Source organism: Urocampus carinirostris, chromosome 3 (genome assembly GCF_059441175.1).
Source record: "Urocampus carinirostris isolate Australia breed hairy pipefish chromosome 3, RoL_Ucar_1.0, whole genome shotgun sequence".
In the NCBI taxonomy this organism is placed as follows: domain Eukaryota; kingdom Metazoa; phylum Chordata; class Actinopteri; order Syngnathiformes; family Syngnathidae; genus Urocampus; species Urocampus carinirostris.
This window is the reverse complement of record NC_142351.1, coordinates 52370701-52386628: the sequence shown is the minus strand read 5'-3', so window position 1 is coordinate 52386628 and position 15928 is coordinate 52370701. Positions and strand designations below refer to the sequence as shown.

General features: G+C 39.4%; 1 protein-coding gene and 1 pseudogene across 2 annotated transcripts in view; both read right to left on the bottom strand.

Annotated features, from left to right (window-relative positions):
- The window catches only part of ada (adenosine deaminase), a 30850-nt gene extending 21722 nt beyond the window's left edge, over window positions 1–9128 (bottom strand). For both annotated transcript variants that reach the window (XM_088332376.1, XM_088332377.1), the window contains exons 1-2: window positions 8965–9128; window positions 2404–2465 (exon numbers count right to left, since the gene is read on the bottom strand). In XM_088332376.1, the coding sequence (XP_088188502.1) occupies window positions 2404–2465; window positions 8965–9009 (107 nt within the window). In that variant the 5' untranslated portion in view covers window positions 9010–9128. The remainder of the gene's footprint in view (window positions 1–2403; window positions 2466–8964) is intronic.
- A 6557-nt stretch (window positions 9129–15685) lies between these two features.
- On the bottom strand, window positions 15686–15806 carry LOC148370059 (U2 spliceosomal RNA; annotated as a pseudogene).
- Window positions 15807–15928: the final 122 nt, after the last annotated feature.

The following is a 15928-nucleotide window of genomic DNA, read 5'->3' as shown; positions in this document are numbered from 1 at the left end:
AAACATACAGCTGGCAGGCCGGACCCTGCCCATTGCATAACTTAATCAGTTTGTCCAAAAAAGCAAGTTGCTAGGTCCTTTATATCAAAAGTTATGATTTTATAAATAAATGCTAAGAACATTATCGGGGACCCCTCTCACCCCCATCATGGACTGTTCACTCTGCTAGCCTCTGGGAAGAGGTACTGCAGTGTGCGGTGCAGGACCACCAGGTTCCGCAGTAGTCTAGTCCCCCTGGCCATTAGACTGTTAAATGGTCAATCTAACATATAGTTACCCTAAATCTAAACGGCTGCTAATCTGACTTTTTGCACTACTGGCAGTTCTTTATAGCTTGCCACTCCTTGCACATTTGCTCTCTGCACTATTGTACTTACAGCGTTATTGTTACAGTGTTAATGTTACTGTTGACCTGACTTGTTAACCTGACTGCCCATTTTGCACATCTGGTTAGCTACTCCTCTTGCACTATTGGCACTATGGTAAAATACTATACGTAGCCATAATTCAATACAACTTTTACTTATATCTGTACATTCAAGGAAACTGTGCGGGTCAGATGTATCAACATTTCGTTCTGTATACATGTGTACTAGAATGACAATAAAGTAGATCTGAATCTGAATCTAAATACAAACCAATTGCTACTGTACAGTAAAGGATATACGCTCAGCTTTAGTAGGCCCAGTCTAGTAATTTGAACTGGTGTAGTGGAATCTTATTGTCCATGCACTGCTAAAACTTCTTTTGTATTAATTTCAAACCCATACAACAATGAAGACAATATTTTTATTGTTTTTAACACCTTCCACTTGAGCTTATTAAGCGTGGTGAGTTGGTTCAGGTGTAAAACTCCATTCACTCAACTGTTAAAATAAACCATTTAACACAATCAATGCTTAACGTGAAAATGATTGTCCACCCATTGTTGTGAATAAATGTGGTACGCTTCAAAAATATCCCTCGTTATCCATGATTATAATATGTGTGGTAGGCTATTAAATTGGCCTGAATAATAAAGTATAATATTGGAAAACTACGGTAAGCTTAAATATTTAAGTAGTCATTCTTCTACTGATCCGACCCACTTGAGAACAAAAAGTCAGGATCCAACCCTAGAGGCCAACTGAGTTGGACATCCTTGCTCTTGAACAAGCATTAAGCAATTTCCCTGAAAATAAAATTCCCCATAGAAAAATACTTAATCTCTGAATTAATTTTGTTTCCTTCCAAAAAAGCTTCTCTAAGAAACTGTGCATATACTTTTTGTAACCTTTCCTCATAAGAAACATGCCAATCGTATCCTTTGGTAACCATATTACACAGTCAGAGAAAACAGGTGATGTTGTGCCTTATATGTAATCGTGGAAATATTAAATTAGAAATACATTAAATGGTTATATTTATTCCATGTAAAATTTCTGTCAGGACCAGAACGGAAGGAGGACCCACTTGCGTGACGTTTACCACAAGTTTTATTGAAAGATGGAGGAGGGCTGCGCCCACAATCCGGTGTTCGCTGGGCGCAGGAAGCAAGTCGCTCTCGTACTCGGATTGTGTTTCGAACGCGGAAGTGGATCTTCCGTAGCGAGCGATGGCAGTGTCAGGGGCGGAAAACTGGTCGGTGGCCGGGACTGGGAGGCCAGAACGAGACAGGAACAATAAGGGGTCGTAAGCCAGAACAGGAGAGCATACGTGGTTGCGATCAAAACGGGTCGTAGCCGGAGACAAACGGGAGCAAAAACTGGACAGGCGGTCGAAAAAGGCTTGCCTTGAAAAACAGAGGTTCGCAGACGGACTGACAACAGGGGATTGACAGCACTGTGTGCAAATAGTGACAGGGAGCCAATCAGAACCCGCGGCGATTGGCGCCAAATGAGCGGGGACAGGTGATTCACATCGTAATCATGACAATTTCTTTCTTATTTAACTACACAAGTTTTGGATTTTATTTTTCAAAATCGCTGAATTTTCACATATTATTAGAACAGTTAGTATGTATTATATTTCTGTGCTGAGTGGCTGCAGATGCAGAGTAAGGCACATAATTCTCTTGCCTCACGGTAGAGGGCAATGATGAGATCAAACAATAGAATTAGCAAGCTAGTAGCAAGTCAAGCCACCCAGTATTTCTTTTCTAATTGCGTGTACTTTTTCACTATAGAGGATTAAATACATCCTTTTAATAGGAAGTAGCGCAAAGACTTTATCTATAAATTAAGGTAAGACAATAAAGTTTATTTATTTGTAAATCTGACTGTGCCTCACCAGATATGAATCTCACCGCACCTCACTGGTTTCAGTAAATGTTGATGGTTCTCGTGCACTTCTGGTTGTAATACGTTTCAAAATGTCTGGCGGTGCAAAGATATGTTCACGAAATAATGTGTATGGGTTCCTTACCGAGCTACGTCAAGGATGGTTTGCAGTCGTATGGCTCCATCCAGGTGCACATGGAGCTCCACCTGTGAGGGCAGAGTCACTAGTTAGCAGTAACTAACAAACACTTTTTATCGCCAGGCTGTCGTCTCTTCAAGTTTACATTCTCAAATAGTAACAAATTCCTCAGATATGTTATTCTTCTTCGTTATGAAGCCTCTGATTTCAAGTCCACTGGTGTTTGGTGGACTTAAAGAAGGGTGAATTTATTGATGTGTCCTTAAAAATGTTAAAAGTTGGATCATTTCTTTGATGTGTGTTAACAATGCCCGACTGAGTTCTGCCTTTTTCTGAGGTGCCTGTCTGCTTTTAACTTATAGCAAAGCTGTTTGGGGAGGAACAAATTAGGTAGAGGAATGGAAGGTGGGAGAAGTGCTGCAGAGTACTGTCATGCTGATCCACACATTTCTTTTTTCTTTTTATCAGTGTAGCATGAAAATGCTGAAAGTAAGAAGCGGCCTCCTTCAAGTACAAAATCTATCCCCGATCAAGCATTTATCAAGCACTTGCCACAGGCAATGTTCCCTCTAAGCAGCGCGCGTGTGCAATCGCGCACTGCCCGCACAGCGCATAAGAAAATTAGAGGGAATATTGGCCACAGGTAACTACATTTGTTGACTTGAATTACATCAACGGTTTGAATTTGTATTGTTAACATGTTCAATTGATCATAAAAACATTTAAAATCGTTTTTCATTATTATGTACTTTATGTGTTAAATCCAGCCGAAATTGGGTTTTAGGTGAGAATTCTGCTGTCATAAAACCTGTGTGCATTGGCCTCAATATCCCACAAGGGAAATCCTGCATATGGGTCTTCGGCTGCCAACACTTTACCAGTTGCGGGACAAACTGAAAAGGTTGGCGTCATCTTGCAAAATATGTACACCTCTTGATCAAGCTATTCAGTAAGGGATACAAAAACGTTTGGTGGATGTCATGAAGGAGCCTGAGCTGATTGGGCAGCAATACTCCTTCCAAGATCCAGAACCTCTTGGACTACAGAGAAGAACACCTTAAATGCTAGGAAATATACTTTATCTTCAAGTATAAATGACTAATATACATTTAGGATTACTGTCATTTAGTACAATAATGGGTCAGATACAAACCACAGTGTGGCAATATAGTTAAAGGTGACTTAATGTCAAACATCACCAGCTTGACAGCCTATACAGTAGAAGAGTTAGAATGATAGGTAAACCTAATTATTTTGAAAACAATTTATCTTGCCGCAGGCCTTGACTAGATCAGAAGTCACCTGGACAACGGCTTAGATGTTGTCACCAGCACCAACAGCAGCCAATCTTTTGAAGATGACTTCTTTGCATCCATGAAGACAGGAATATCAGACGTAGGAGAGTTGGAGATGTATCTTTCCTGTCTGTGTCCTACAGGTATGGATTTACTCCGCACCTTGCCTCTCACCAAGATGCCGTGAATCAAACTCAACACAGGTCTTTCAGAAGCCTGTGAGAGACTTTTCAGGAACGTGGTGTGCATTGGGCAAGTGCAGCCTGGCTGCACCCTTCCGTCTTGAGGCCACCATATGTTGCCAACCGGTCTCGAACCGGGGACCTTTCGCGTTTAGGCGAATATAATAACCACTGTTTATGCTTAATATATTTGATTTTGATTTTTTTGTGTATATTGGATGGACTTTGATAATTTGATGATCTGATTGAATGGTTGTTAAAAAACTATAAGACTTAGCTACAGTTACTCAGTACTAGAGTATTTTTTCACCAGGTATTTTTCACTTTACTCAAACAATTACTTGGAAGACTACTTTTACCTCTACTTGAAGTAACAGTACTTTTCCTCAAACACATTTTTCAGCTACTCTACCCACCTCTGCCTATGTCTATAAAGCTACATAACTAATATTCTGTAGGCCTTTAACCATGTATCAAAATGCAAATATTATCTGGCACTGATTCTCCCAATTTGAAAAAAAAAAAACATCTGGCAATGAATGAGTTAACATGTTTTAGCTTTTTGTATATTTTTTCTTATTACCATAAATTCCGGACTGTAAGCCGCTACTTTTTTCCCATACTTTCAACCCTGCGGCTTATTCAGTGATGCGGCCAATTTATGTAATTTTTTTAACGGCCGCCAGCGGCGCTCGAGTACAAAAGGTAAGATTTAGACTGCAACTTCTTAGCCTGTGCACAAATTAAATTAGCGTAGACATATCCTCGTCATGCAATTTTTTTTTTTTGGTTTGAACAAATTTATTGACACTAATAAGAGAAAACAATCATGACAATCTCAACGGCAATTAAGCACATTCACAATATTATATTTCAATATGACAAATTGCAAAAAGAAACGCACATGACGCAACTTTCTAGCTAAACGCAGTCCGATAAATGACTTACTTTGCGAGCGTGATGCTATGTTTTTAAATAAGGGAGCGTGGGACCACTTGTGTATGACAAAGTCTCTTTCCCACATCGAAGGAAGACGCCTCTGATGACATCAGCTATAAGGAGGAAGATGAGGACGGTTTACCGTGCAGGGGGGTTTTGGGGTTTTTAAGGGTTATTGATCTATCTTCGTTATTCATTATCCATTATCCGTTATCGGTCAGTTCATAATACGCTACAAAGCCTAGGAGCTCAGCCAAAAGGCCAAGCTAAGGTCCTAGCCCTAAAGCCTTGCCAGAAGTTTCTGGCCGTGAAGCAGATGCCGTGCTTACTACAAGTACAGTACATTTTTTTAACAGAGCTGTTTACTGTGTTGCGAGCATGTTTCTAGTAGCGTTTTGCTACTCTTCACAGGCACGGTTTGGGATGAAAGTTATAATGTTATTATTAAAGCTTTGAAAACTCTCTCGGTGTACCGTCTTTCATTGTAAATATATGTAACCATGTATAATATGTTTTTGCAACTGTATATTTTTGTAATGTATTTATTTTAGAAACTTATTATGGTATGTTTTGTACAAGCAAATGAAAAAGAAGGGGCGGGGCAAACGCGGGCTGACGGGAAGTGGAGTAAAGGTGAGACGTGTTTGTGGACGCGGCCGACAATAGTGGATATATATTTTTCCCACCCTTACCTTTGGAAATGTACACTTTTTTCCTTGGATTACTTTCAACGGGCACCTGGACTCTGCAGGTCTGCATTAAATCTTAAGTACCGGTATCATTTTCAGTTAATTAGGCCGGCTGTGTTTTTTAGACTGTATCGGGTAAGGGTTTATTTCGTGATTGTATTGCGTTTTTTCATTTTGGGCGCATGGGGCTAATATACAGGTGCGGCTTGTGTATGTACTAAATCGGTTATAATCAGGTGCGCTCTATAGTCCAGAATTTACGGTAATTTGTTTTACTTGCACTGAAAGGACAAGTCCTCCGATTTCATTATACTTGCATAATGACAATGAAATGTCATTCATTCCTTATAATTGTTATTATGGATTTGGATCTTTTGTGCCCAACATTGAGATTATATGTCGATTGGAAACAACAGCAGAGACACATTTATCAGCATGCAGGCTCTTGTCCTCCTGAGATTGCCAAATTCAGTGTGGTCCTGTTGCTATTATTTCGCCTCAGGCGCTCCAGCTTGGCAGCCGGGAGCTCATCATCCAATAATCGGATGACAACCAGAAGGCTAAGTCACATTTAATGAGTTTGTTGTTCAGTCACACCTCTCTGCCTGTTGTATGGCCTTTGGCATCATCTATCTTAACAATGGCGGCCTGCCAAGCATTCGCAAGGTATACACATGCGCTCACGCACAACCCAACCCAGATGGCACGTCTCATGAACAAAGTCTAACCCCAAAACACTTAAAATTAGGATTGGAGTTTGCCTTTAACGCATAATTTTGTAAGAAACGAAAAAGAAAGTCGTAAAAGAAGTCCTGTAATTTGACCTTTGTCTACATGTACGCGTGGCCGTAAGCAATTGTCACCCTAAAACTTGCTTTTGCTTTTTGTTTGGCTGCCACACACTTAAAGGGACACTGTGTATGTAATATGTGACCACTAGATGTCGCTGTATTGTGTGGTGCGATTGAAAAATGAGCGCTACAAAGCACGAGGAAGGATAAAGACTACGGAGGCTTAAAGTGACCCAAAAGCACTATTTCTTTCCAAATTATTTTGCCCATTATTTTTCTTTTCTTTTTTGCCCAGCCTCTCACAATGTTTTTGGTTTTTGAGGGTACCCTTAGCAGCAAAAAATTGACTTAAGAGTATTTTAAAAATGCACATTTTTATGATAGTTCATGTATTTTTGCTGATCAAATCAATGTTTTTTTTTAAAGAATATACAGTAGTTTGTTTTACCAATAGGAGGCACTAAATTATACACAATGTCCTTAAGTGGAAGTTTTTATATCTAGATTTAAGACACATTTCTATTCTATACCAAAATGTTAGTTATTGGTCCATCTAAATGTCGTGACTTATTCTCAAAAACTGCTGTGAACATTGACAAATGTCACATCACACAGAGTGACTAAGTTAAAAATTTAGGTGTCATATTTGACCCCGATCTGTCCTTTCAAACACATGTGAAGAAAATTACTAGAACCGCTTTCTTCCATCTTCGCACTATTGCTAAAATTCGCCCTATGCTGTCTAAGTCGGATGTGGACACTATAATTCATGCGTTTGTTGCCTCCCGTCTCGATTACTGTAATGCACTACTCTCCGTTTTCCCAAAGTCCACAATCAAGAGCCTTCAGCTTGTACAAAATGCTGCAGCGAGGCTTTTAACTAAGACAAGAAAGTTTGATCACATTACCCCGATTTTAGCTAACCTGCATTGGCTCCCTGTTAGCTTAAGATGTGATTTTAAGGTTCTCTTGGTATTATACAAAATCATGCGTGGACTTGCTCCCTCATATCTTTTCAGATTTAATTTCCCCCTATGTTCCGGCCCGGAGCCTTTGCTCTGAAAATGCTGGTCTACTAGTGATCCCAAGAGCCAAGAAGAGATCAGCAGGTTCGAGAGCGTTCTCCATTCGATCCCCAGTGCTGTGGAATGCTCTTCCCCCTGAGATTCGATCTGCAACCTCAGTGTAAATGTTTGAATCTAAGCTTAAAACACACTTCCATTTGATAGCATATGAATAATCTATATTTTATGTTGACAATATCTGTGTATTTTTTGTTATTGCAACATCATTTGCAGCCTGGTCATCCTGACAGATTGCTCTTTGTGATTATTTAACCGCTGTCCTGTGAGACGACTTTGGTCGGAGCGTTTGCGAAACTGTTTGACACGTCATGCCCTGGGAATCTCCGTTTTTCCTATGTTTTTGCTCTTGTTTTGCCAAGCCCTGTGAATTTCCATTTTTCCTGTGTTTTGCTCTTGTTTTGCCCTTGCCACGATCTGATTGTTAGCATCATGGGCGTAACCCCCGCCTCCCCTTCCATCCATGGAGTAGAGGGGGTGGGGTGGGGCGGCTGACTACAAAAGATAACTATATGACCAAAAAAGTTGCAAAACTAACAGAAAAGTGCAATGTAGTTAAAGTGCAACGTAGTTAAAGTGCAACTAACGAGACAACATCAACAAACAAGTATGGACCAATGAAACACCACGAAATGAAATGATGATTGCAATTTAATGCCTGCGAGCACATCCTTCGTAGCATCCATTCATTCACTTCATGCACTCATTCCCATGTATCTTACATTTACATGTATATACATAATGCGCTCATAAATGAATCATAATTTCAATCCCTGAGACTTGAAAGACACAAAAAGAGGACAAGAAGACCCAGAGTATGTTGGAAATTTAGAAAGTGAACAGTTTTTGCCTTGAAAACCATATTGGGTTCATCTCTTACCCGCCATGTGGAAGAGAAAGTATTATTTTTGCTCAATACACTTTACTAGGTAGTGTAAATGTGAGCAGTTTGTGTTGGACTACAAGCATCTACCTGATCTTGGTTTCCTCCTTTTCTTTTTCAATGTTACTTTTTAAATTTATCTTAAATTAAATCTGGTAATTTTATTTTCAGTTAGTTTTAGTTTTTTTTTTCATTTTATTAGAATATTTGGTATTGGGGTAATCCTAAGTAATCGAGTTACATTACTTTAAAATGATAGTATTCGCATGACTTTCCTGATTACACTTTTCAACTGGTAATTAGTAACCGTATCGGATTACATGTGTAATCTAATATATTTGTATGTGATTACCAGCGCAACCCAGTGGATGAGTTTGAAGTGTAATGTAATGTTCACAAATGGGAAATGATATTCCTGAATAGTGCTGAATAATCCTTTATCACTTAAAGTAAAATGAAAGACTCAAATAGACTCTCTGGGTGCTCAGCATCCCCCAAAATCAGAAACCTAAAATCGCCCCTTGCTTTGCATTATTAAAAATAAATCTCATTGCACTGTGTACTTTTTCTTACCGGAAAGTAACACTACCTTTTTTTACCTATTCCAAATCAGTTTCATCGATTTGGATTTTGTAAATCAGAGCACAGCACAATGTGTGTCATGATTGCCGTTTTGTGCGCGGGGCGCGGCTGGACTTGCACGTACCTTTGGCTTGGCGAACACATCGTGCGGCCCGCGGGATTCGGACATGTTGCTGGAGAAGGTGAGGGATGGAATATACCATGAGCGTCAAGTTCGCGAGTACTAGCGCGCGCGCACGAGTACACGCCGCACACCTGAGCGGGTGTTCACGTGCAAACCAAGCACTTGAGTGGACACTGGACTGGTGGGAATTACAGTTATCTTTAGAGGACCGGCTCGTTCGGCTAGGCTTACTAAGAAGAGCCGGCTTTTTCGGCTCCCAAACGGCTCTTCAGATTGTTGGTGTTGCTTTAATACACGTATGACAAACTATTATGTACTATAATGCAAGAATGACTACAAAAAAGGCAAACATTGCAGAAAAGAAGAAAAAGCAAAAAAAGGAAAAACAAAACCGAAGAAGAAAACAATAAAAAAAGAGATTATAGATAGATAGATAGATAGATAGATAGATAGATAGATAGATAGATAGATAGATAGATAGATAAACACAAAACATGGACAAATATGAACATTACAAAACAGAGGACATCACAAATGCAGATGCTGAGATAATATCATTAAAACAGTTAAGTTCAGCAATAGGAGGAAGAAGAAAAAAGAAATGAAAAGAGAGGGAGAAAAAAGAAGAAAAGTACAAGCCCAATAAGCAAGCAAAAAACGCAAGAAAAATGAAGTAAAAGCAAGGCGGTAACAAAAGAAGCATGAAGAAGAAAAAGGGAAAGAAGGGTAAAACGAAAAAAAAGCAAAAAGAAGAAGCCTAGAGCTAGGAAGGAAGAAAGAAAAGACGAAAAATAAAATAAAAAAGGAAAAAAGATGCTGGGAGAAAAAAAAGTGAGAAAAATATAAGTTCAGCCATGAAAAATACAAAAGAAGAAAGAGTTAAAGTAAAAAGGAGAAGAAAAAGAAAAACAGAAAAAAACTGCTTTTATTAATTGGAAATCAACAATAACAAAATGTCGTTATGCACAAAATGGATAAATCGTGAAAAAAATGTAAACTATTAAATTAATAAAATATTTATTTATTCACTCTGCAGTGAACTATCATTTAAACTTTTCGTACTAAGCAACTTTCAAGTCAAGCAACTCAGAATCTCAATGCCATTTTGAAATTAATAATTCATCTATTTTGTGCAGAGTGTTTTATTATTATTGGTAATATATAAATTACATAACAATTTTAAATTGAAGATATTGACGCTTCAGTGCAGCAACAAATGAACAATGAAATACAAGAATAACCCTTATATTCTGTTGTTTTTTATTGTTTTAAAAATAATCCTGAAAAAATATTATCCCTGAACAACACAAGAAAAACGAATACAAATATTTACAGATCCACAATAACATGCAATACAATTTTCACCTTTAAAGTGCACAGCAAATTTCAAATCAGCAACACGGAATCCATGAAAAAAATGCATATTGACCAATCCCAGAGCCGGCTCTCTTGGCAATAGATCAAGAGATCGCAGTTCGAATCCCGGCTCTTCCGTGTTACAAGTCGAAGTGTCCTTGGGTAAGACACTGATCCCCAAATGCCCCCAATAAGCAGGTTGGCGCCTTGCATGGCTGCACGTTCGCTATTGGTGTGTGAGTGTGTGTGAATGGGTAAATGTGAAGCACATTGTAAAGCGCTTTGGGAAGTCTTCATTGATTTGAAAAGCGCTATATAAAATCAGATCATTTCATTTCACTTCAACGAGTCGGCTTGTAAAGCCATTTCGTTCGCAAACTACATATCAATACACTAGACACGCCTTTGTGATTCAGGCTTCTACAGGGCGGTGACGTCACGCCTACTTCCGGGTGGCCGAATCCCAGCGGTCGGCAAGTAAAATAGCAAGCAGTGAAGCCTGACAAATGTTGCAGGCTTTCGGGGGAGGGGGGGGGACAGTGAATAAAATTTATATTTTATCAGAAAAGGTGATTGCTTGACGCCGTGGATGACGTTCAAATGTGCGTGAGGGTTGGTGGAGATAAATTATGTGGCGTCATCAAATTCTTATCAGCAGCGGGGCGGCCAAATACTTAGGCTTATGATTGTAAAATGCCAACGTCAGCAATTTTAACCCTTTATTGACCAAATATCAAACAAGCCGCTTGGAACTGCTATTTGGCCCATTAAAGAGTCTGAAATCATGTTAAGAGTAATTACTTTTGTTCTGTTTTTTAGAACAACCAAAACTTTCAATATACCAGCTCAGTAGCCTAGATGGTAAGGCGCCCGCTTTGAGACTGGGAGGTCGGTGGTTCGCGCCCCGGCCGAGTCATTCCTAAGACTTAAAAAGTGGTCGGCGGCGCCCTCTGTTGGCTGCGGCTGCATCGGCTCGCTTCAACGGGTCAGGTGCAATCGACATTTCGTTCTGTGTACATTGTTACACAGAATGACAATACAAGGAAATTATTATTATTATTATTATAATATCTGGCAATTGACCCTTTGAATACACGTGACCTAACCATGTGACAACACCATGACGGACGGCGGTAACCCGTCATTAACAATGGACGAGGCGGGTAAACAGTTGACAACAACGACAAAAGCTATACTATTCAACACTATTGCATATGGCTAGTTAAACGAATATTGTGCAGCTGTCGGTGAGCCACCTTGTCCGAGAGCACAAAGAGCACTATTTAGAGAAACTGAGCAGGGCTAGCTACCGACACATACTGTCATCTTCATGTCATATTCTCATATCTGACCAAATCTTCCAGTCTGCTTAAGACTTAAGCCCACATGATCTGTATCCTATGTTGTAAATGGAGTATCTCCATACACCGGTGCTGATCTAAAAACCTATAAAAGTCTGGGTGCTTACCGGTCCATATCGGTGTTGTGCTGAAAAATGCACGTGCTGGCGGTTTTCTTTTATTCTACAACGAAAATGGTGAAAGTAAGAAAAGAACTGTTTCAAATACAGGTCAAATGGCAACCCAAACTCCCCCCAAAAATCAAAAGAGAAGTTGATTTGAGTGCGTCTAAGTATTTCACCATACTTGCATGCGCAAGAAAAGGTCATGACAGACGCTGTATTGATGATTAAAGAGGATGTCTGTAACTTCAAAATATTCTGCTTGCTGATTCCATCTTCTGGATGAAATCATCATTGACCTCTGTCAATCTTATTTTGTTGCTCATGCAACTTCTATGATTATTTCTCTTGTGTGAAGATGAGCTGTGATTTATGTTATTCAAAACGCATTTTGTAAAATTCTGATTACATGAAGAGAATAATGGGAAAAGTGTTTTGGTTGTCAAGGGCACAGGACCAAGATAAGCCAACTTTTTCCTGCCTTCCCTTTTTTTCCTTCTGTTTTGTCAACTGTTTATCAAAGATGTTGATTTTCAACTTATGATAACCTTGTATATAATGACCATTGGAATTAAATAGGAAATGTCAATCAATCAATCAATTGATCGATCGACTGACTGACCGATCAATCAATCAAATATGGTGAAATTCTTAGACCCACTTGAAAAAACTTCCTTTTTCATCTTTTTTGTAATGGATCATCATGGAAATGAGTTCGACCAAAAAGTTGCTGAGACAATGTGGTACCAAGAGTAAAAGTAACGTGACATCTCACTGTCGTAATCTGGGTTCAATTCCCGTTGCACCCAATGTTGAGCAAATGTGATCTGTATTTGTCACAGTACAGTAGACCCCTAAGAATTGTGTACAGTATCAGAGAAAAACAAAGGCAACGTTTCTTCTTTATCTGCAGACCGGGACCAAACGGCCTGGTACCGGTACGCAGCCTTGTGGTTGCCGACCAGTTGACGCATTGGACTCTAATCCTTAAAGCGGTGGAGTTGAAATACTAGTCTCGAGTTAAGATTTTTTATTGTTGTGCGTAGTAAGAGGTCTACTTAAAATGTTTAAAATTAAATAATGAGCCTCTATATATTTTCTCCACCACGCCTATATGCTTTTATCTTACTTTTGCCCTCTGCCATGAAGCGCATTACTCTGGGGGACAGAGGGGAAGGAAAGTGATCTCCCGCAAGTGCTCGCCATTTTCTTTTATTCTAGGATGAAAATGGTGAGAGTAAGAAAAGGCCTGTTGCAAATACAGTCCAAACGCATATCCAAACCCCCAAAAAGATGAAAAAGATAGTTTATCGGAGTGCGTCCAACAATTCCACCGTACTTGATTGATTCATTGACATTTTTTTTCCAATGGTCAAGATGTACAAGGTTACAACAAGTTGAACATCAACAGCTTTGAAGAACAGGTGACAAAGCAGAAGAAAAAAAAGGAAAGACAGGAAAAAGACAGAGCTTGTCCTGTCCCCTTGACAACCTAAACACTTTTCATATTATTCTTGTCAATAAATCCGATTTTTACAACAAGCATTTTGAATAACACATCTCATCATCACACAAGCAAAATAGTCATAGACCTTCCATGCACAACAAAATAAGATTGACAGAGGCTGAAATGATGTATTTGAAACAGTCCCTTTCTTACTTTCGCCATTTTCATTATAGAATAAAAGGAAACCGCAAACTGGCGTGTAAAATCACCCTCATCCCCCCTCCTGCCTCCTTTACCCCAGTGTGATGCACTCTGTGGCCAGAACAGCGATGATAAAAGTAAGATAAAAGCAGATAGGCGCAGTGTAAAAAGTTGTAAAGAGGCTCTTTAAACTCACTTGGGTATTGTTAACACATACTTAATGGAAAATTCTACTTTGAACTTTGTGAGGAGAGGTCAAACTACACAACCCACCTTTATTTTCCCCCCATTTTATTAACACTCCACTTATTGAAACATGAATATTTTGTTTGTTTGTTTGTTTGTACATGATTCAATTGTTTGTTTGTTTGTACATGATTCAAATTGAATCTTTTCTTCCGGCGCCGTCACGAATGGCAGCCACTCCAGCAGCTCCGTGTTATTTTCGATTGTTCTCGATTGTTCTCAGCTCAGGGATGCTGCTGGAAATGTGAATTTCCCTTCGGGGATGAACAAAGTATCTATCTATCTATCTATCTTTTAATTGGAAAAAACTGTAGATTTTTTTGTGGAGGGGAATTGGCGTCTTTAAGGAAAAAAAGCCATAGTCTGACACAATGGTTCCCAAACTTTTTGCAGGCTGGCGCCCCCTTGGCTCCCCAGTGTATTACTAGTGTATTACTGGACCTAGCGACTACGCGAAAGTAAATTATGCAACAGGTGTTTTCTCCTGTTCCACGTCCGCTTCGTCAAAACCAAAATAAGTCCAAACAAGTGATGTACCGCCTCTTCTTTGGTGCAAGCTTCGTTTCCTTCTCGTTCGTTGACTCTGGGACTATGTTTACGGAGTCCGCCATGACACTCGGTGGGTTTGGCATAGTGTGGTGCTTGCAAACTTTGAATCACGTTTATTGGTTTGTGCCGTTCTTAAAACTTGCGTCTGATTGGTGGGCGCTTTTAAAACTCGAACAGTAACAATTGTGGTTGTCCAAAACTCCATCATTCACTACAAAACCTTGAAAAAAAACACAGTGCTTTGCGGTTTCACATCTGCACTTCATTTAAACTCCTGACTTCGACTTCGGACTTCCGCCCGCCTCTTGCACTTTTGGTTATTTCAATCCCATTCTATTTTCAAAAATATCTGAGCTGAGTGAATGATAGAAAATTGCTATTATTATTTTTTAAAGGTTACTATGGTGTTTGAACAATACTGGCTTATTTTAATCAACAGTCATGTTATGTTAATATTTATACAAGATAAATTCCTGTTTTTGGGCTGTTCAAAATGAAAGATTACTGACAGAGTTATCTATAAATATTGCTTTATTTATCTGATCATATTGGAAAAAAATATATTAGCTTAATGTGGGTGATTGTGATTTTCTATGAAATAGACATTTAAGAAATGCATATCAAACTGGTAGGCTAAATTAGCAAACACAGAGTAGTTATCAGCTTTAAAAAGCTTGTAGTCCCCTGCACTAGGCAATATACGTCATTTTAAAAAACGTAAACATTTGTTCAGACCGGCCCTCGACTTGTGGCCATTTTTTTTCAATTCGCCCACTGTTCGTTTAACTTTGACATCCCTGATATAAGGCAACAAAATGGTGTTTTTTCAGTGGGACAGTGTTTAATATTTAGTGCCTCGTCGAGAAATTTGTGTTCCTTTTACGTAGTGGAATCCATGCCCAGTAGTGGCTGCCATGCTTGTCTAGCATCTTGCTGCTACGCTGTGCTCTTGGCACTGGTTTTCGTTTGTATTAGACGATACAGTCTCATCTAATGGTCAAATATTACACCATACACCTTGAATACTGTAATAGGAAATATTTAACATGTAGTAGTGATAAAATACGACCACTAGATGGCACTCTGACCTATTTAATAACGTGGGAGGGATTCGTGTTTTACTGTGTTCTTTATTTTTGAGGTATGCATAGTAGTCAGAAAGGGAAATAATTTCTTTTAAAGCTAAAATTCTGACATGGTGTCTTATACGTGGTGAAAGTATTTTAAACTTTGTTGGTGTGACTTAAATGATGGTGTATTTACTCCTAGTAAACAGCTACTTTTAATCTAAAGTTGGGGTTTTGGGGTTTTTAAGGGTTATTGTTCTATCTTCGTTATTCAGTATCCATTATCCGTTATCGGTCAGTTCATAATACGCTACAAAGCCTAGGAGCCGGGACACTTACTCTTAGCCAAAAGGCCAAGCTAAGGTCCTAGCCCTAAAGCCTTGCTGCGATCATTGCGAATGCACCGTTCCCGGAGGTACTGCAATACCGGGCCGATGCGTGGAGCGGACAGAGCAAGCTCCTATTCCATCTCCAGATTGCAAAAATCAAAGATCATGGCAAAAGGCCAAGCTAAGGCCAAGCTAAGGACCTAGCAGGCCAAGGCCAAGCTAAGGACCTAGCATTAAGGCCAAATTAAGGTCCTGGCATCAAAGCTAAGGACCTAGCATCAATTCCATCGTTCCCGGTGGTAAAAGT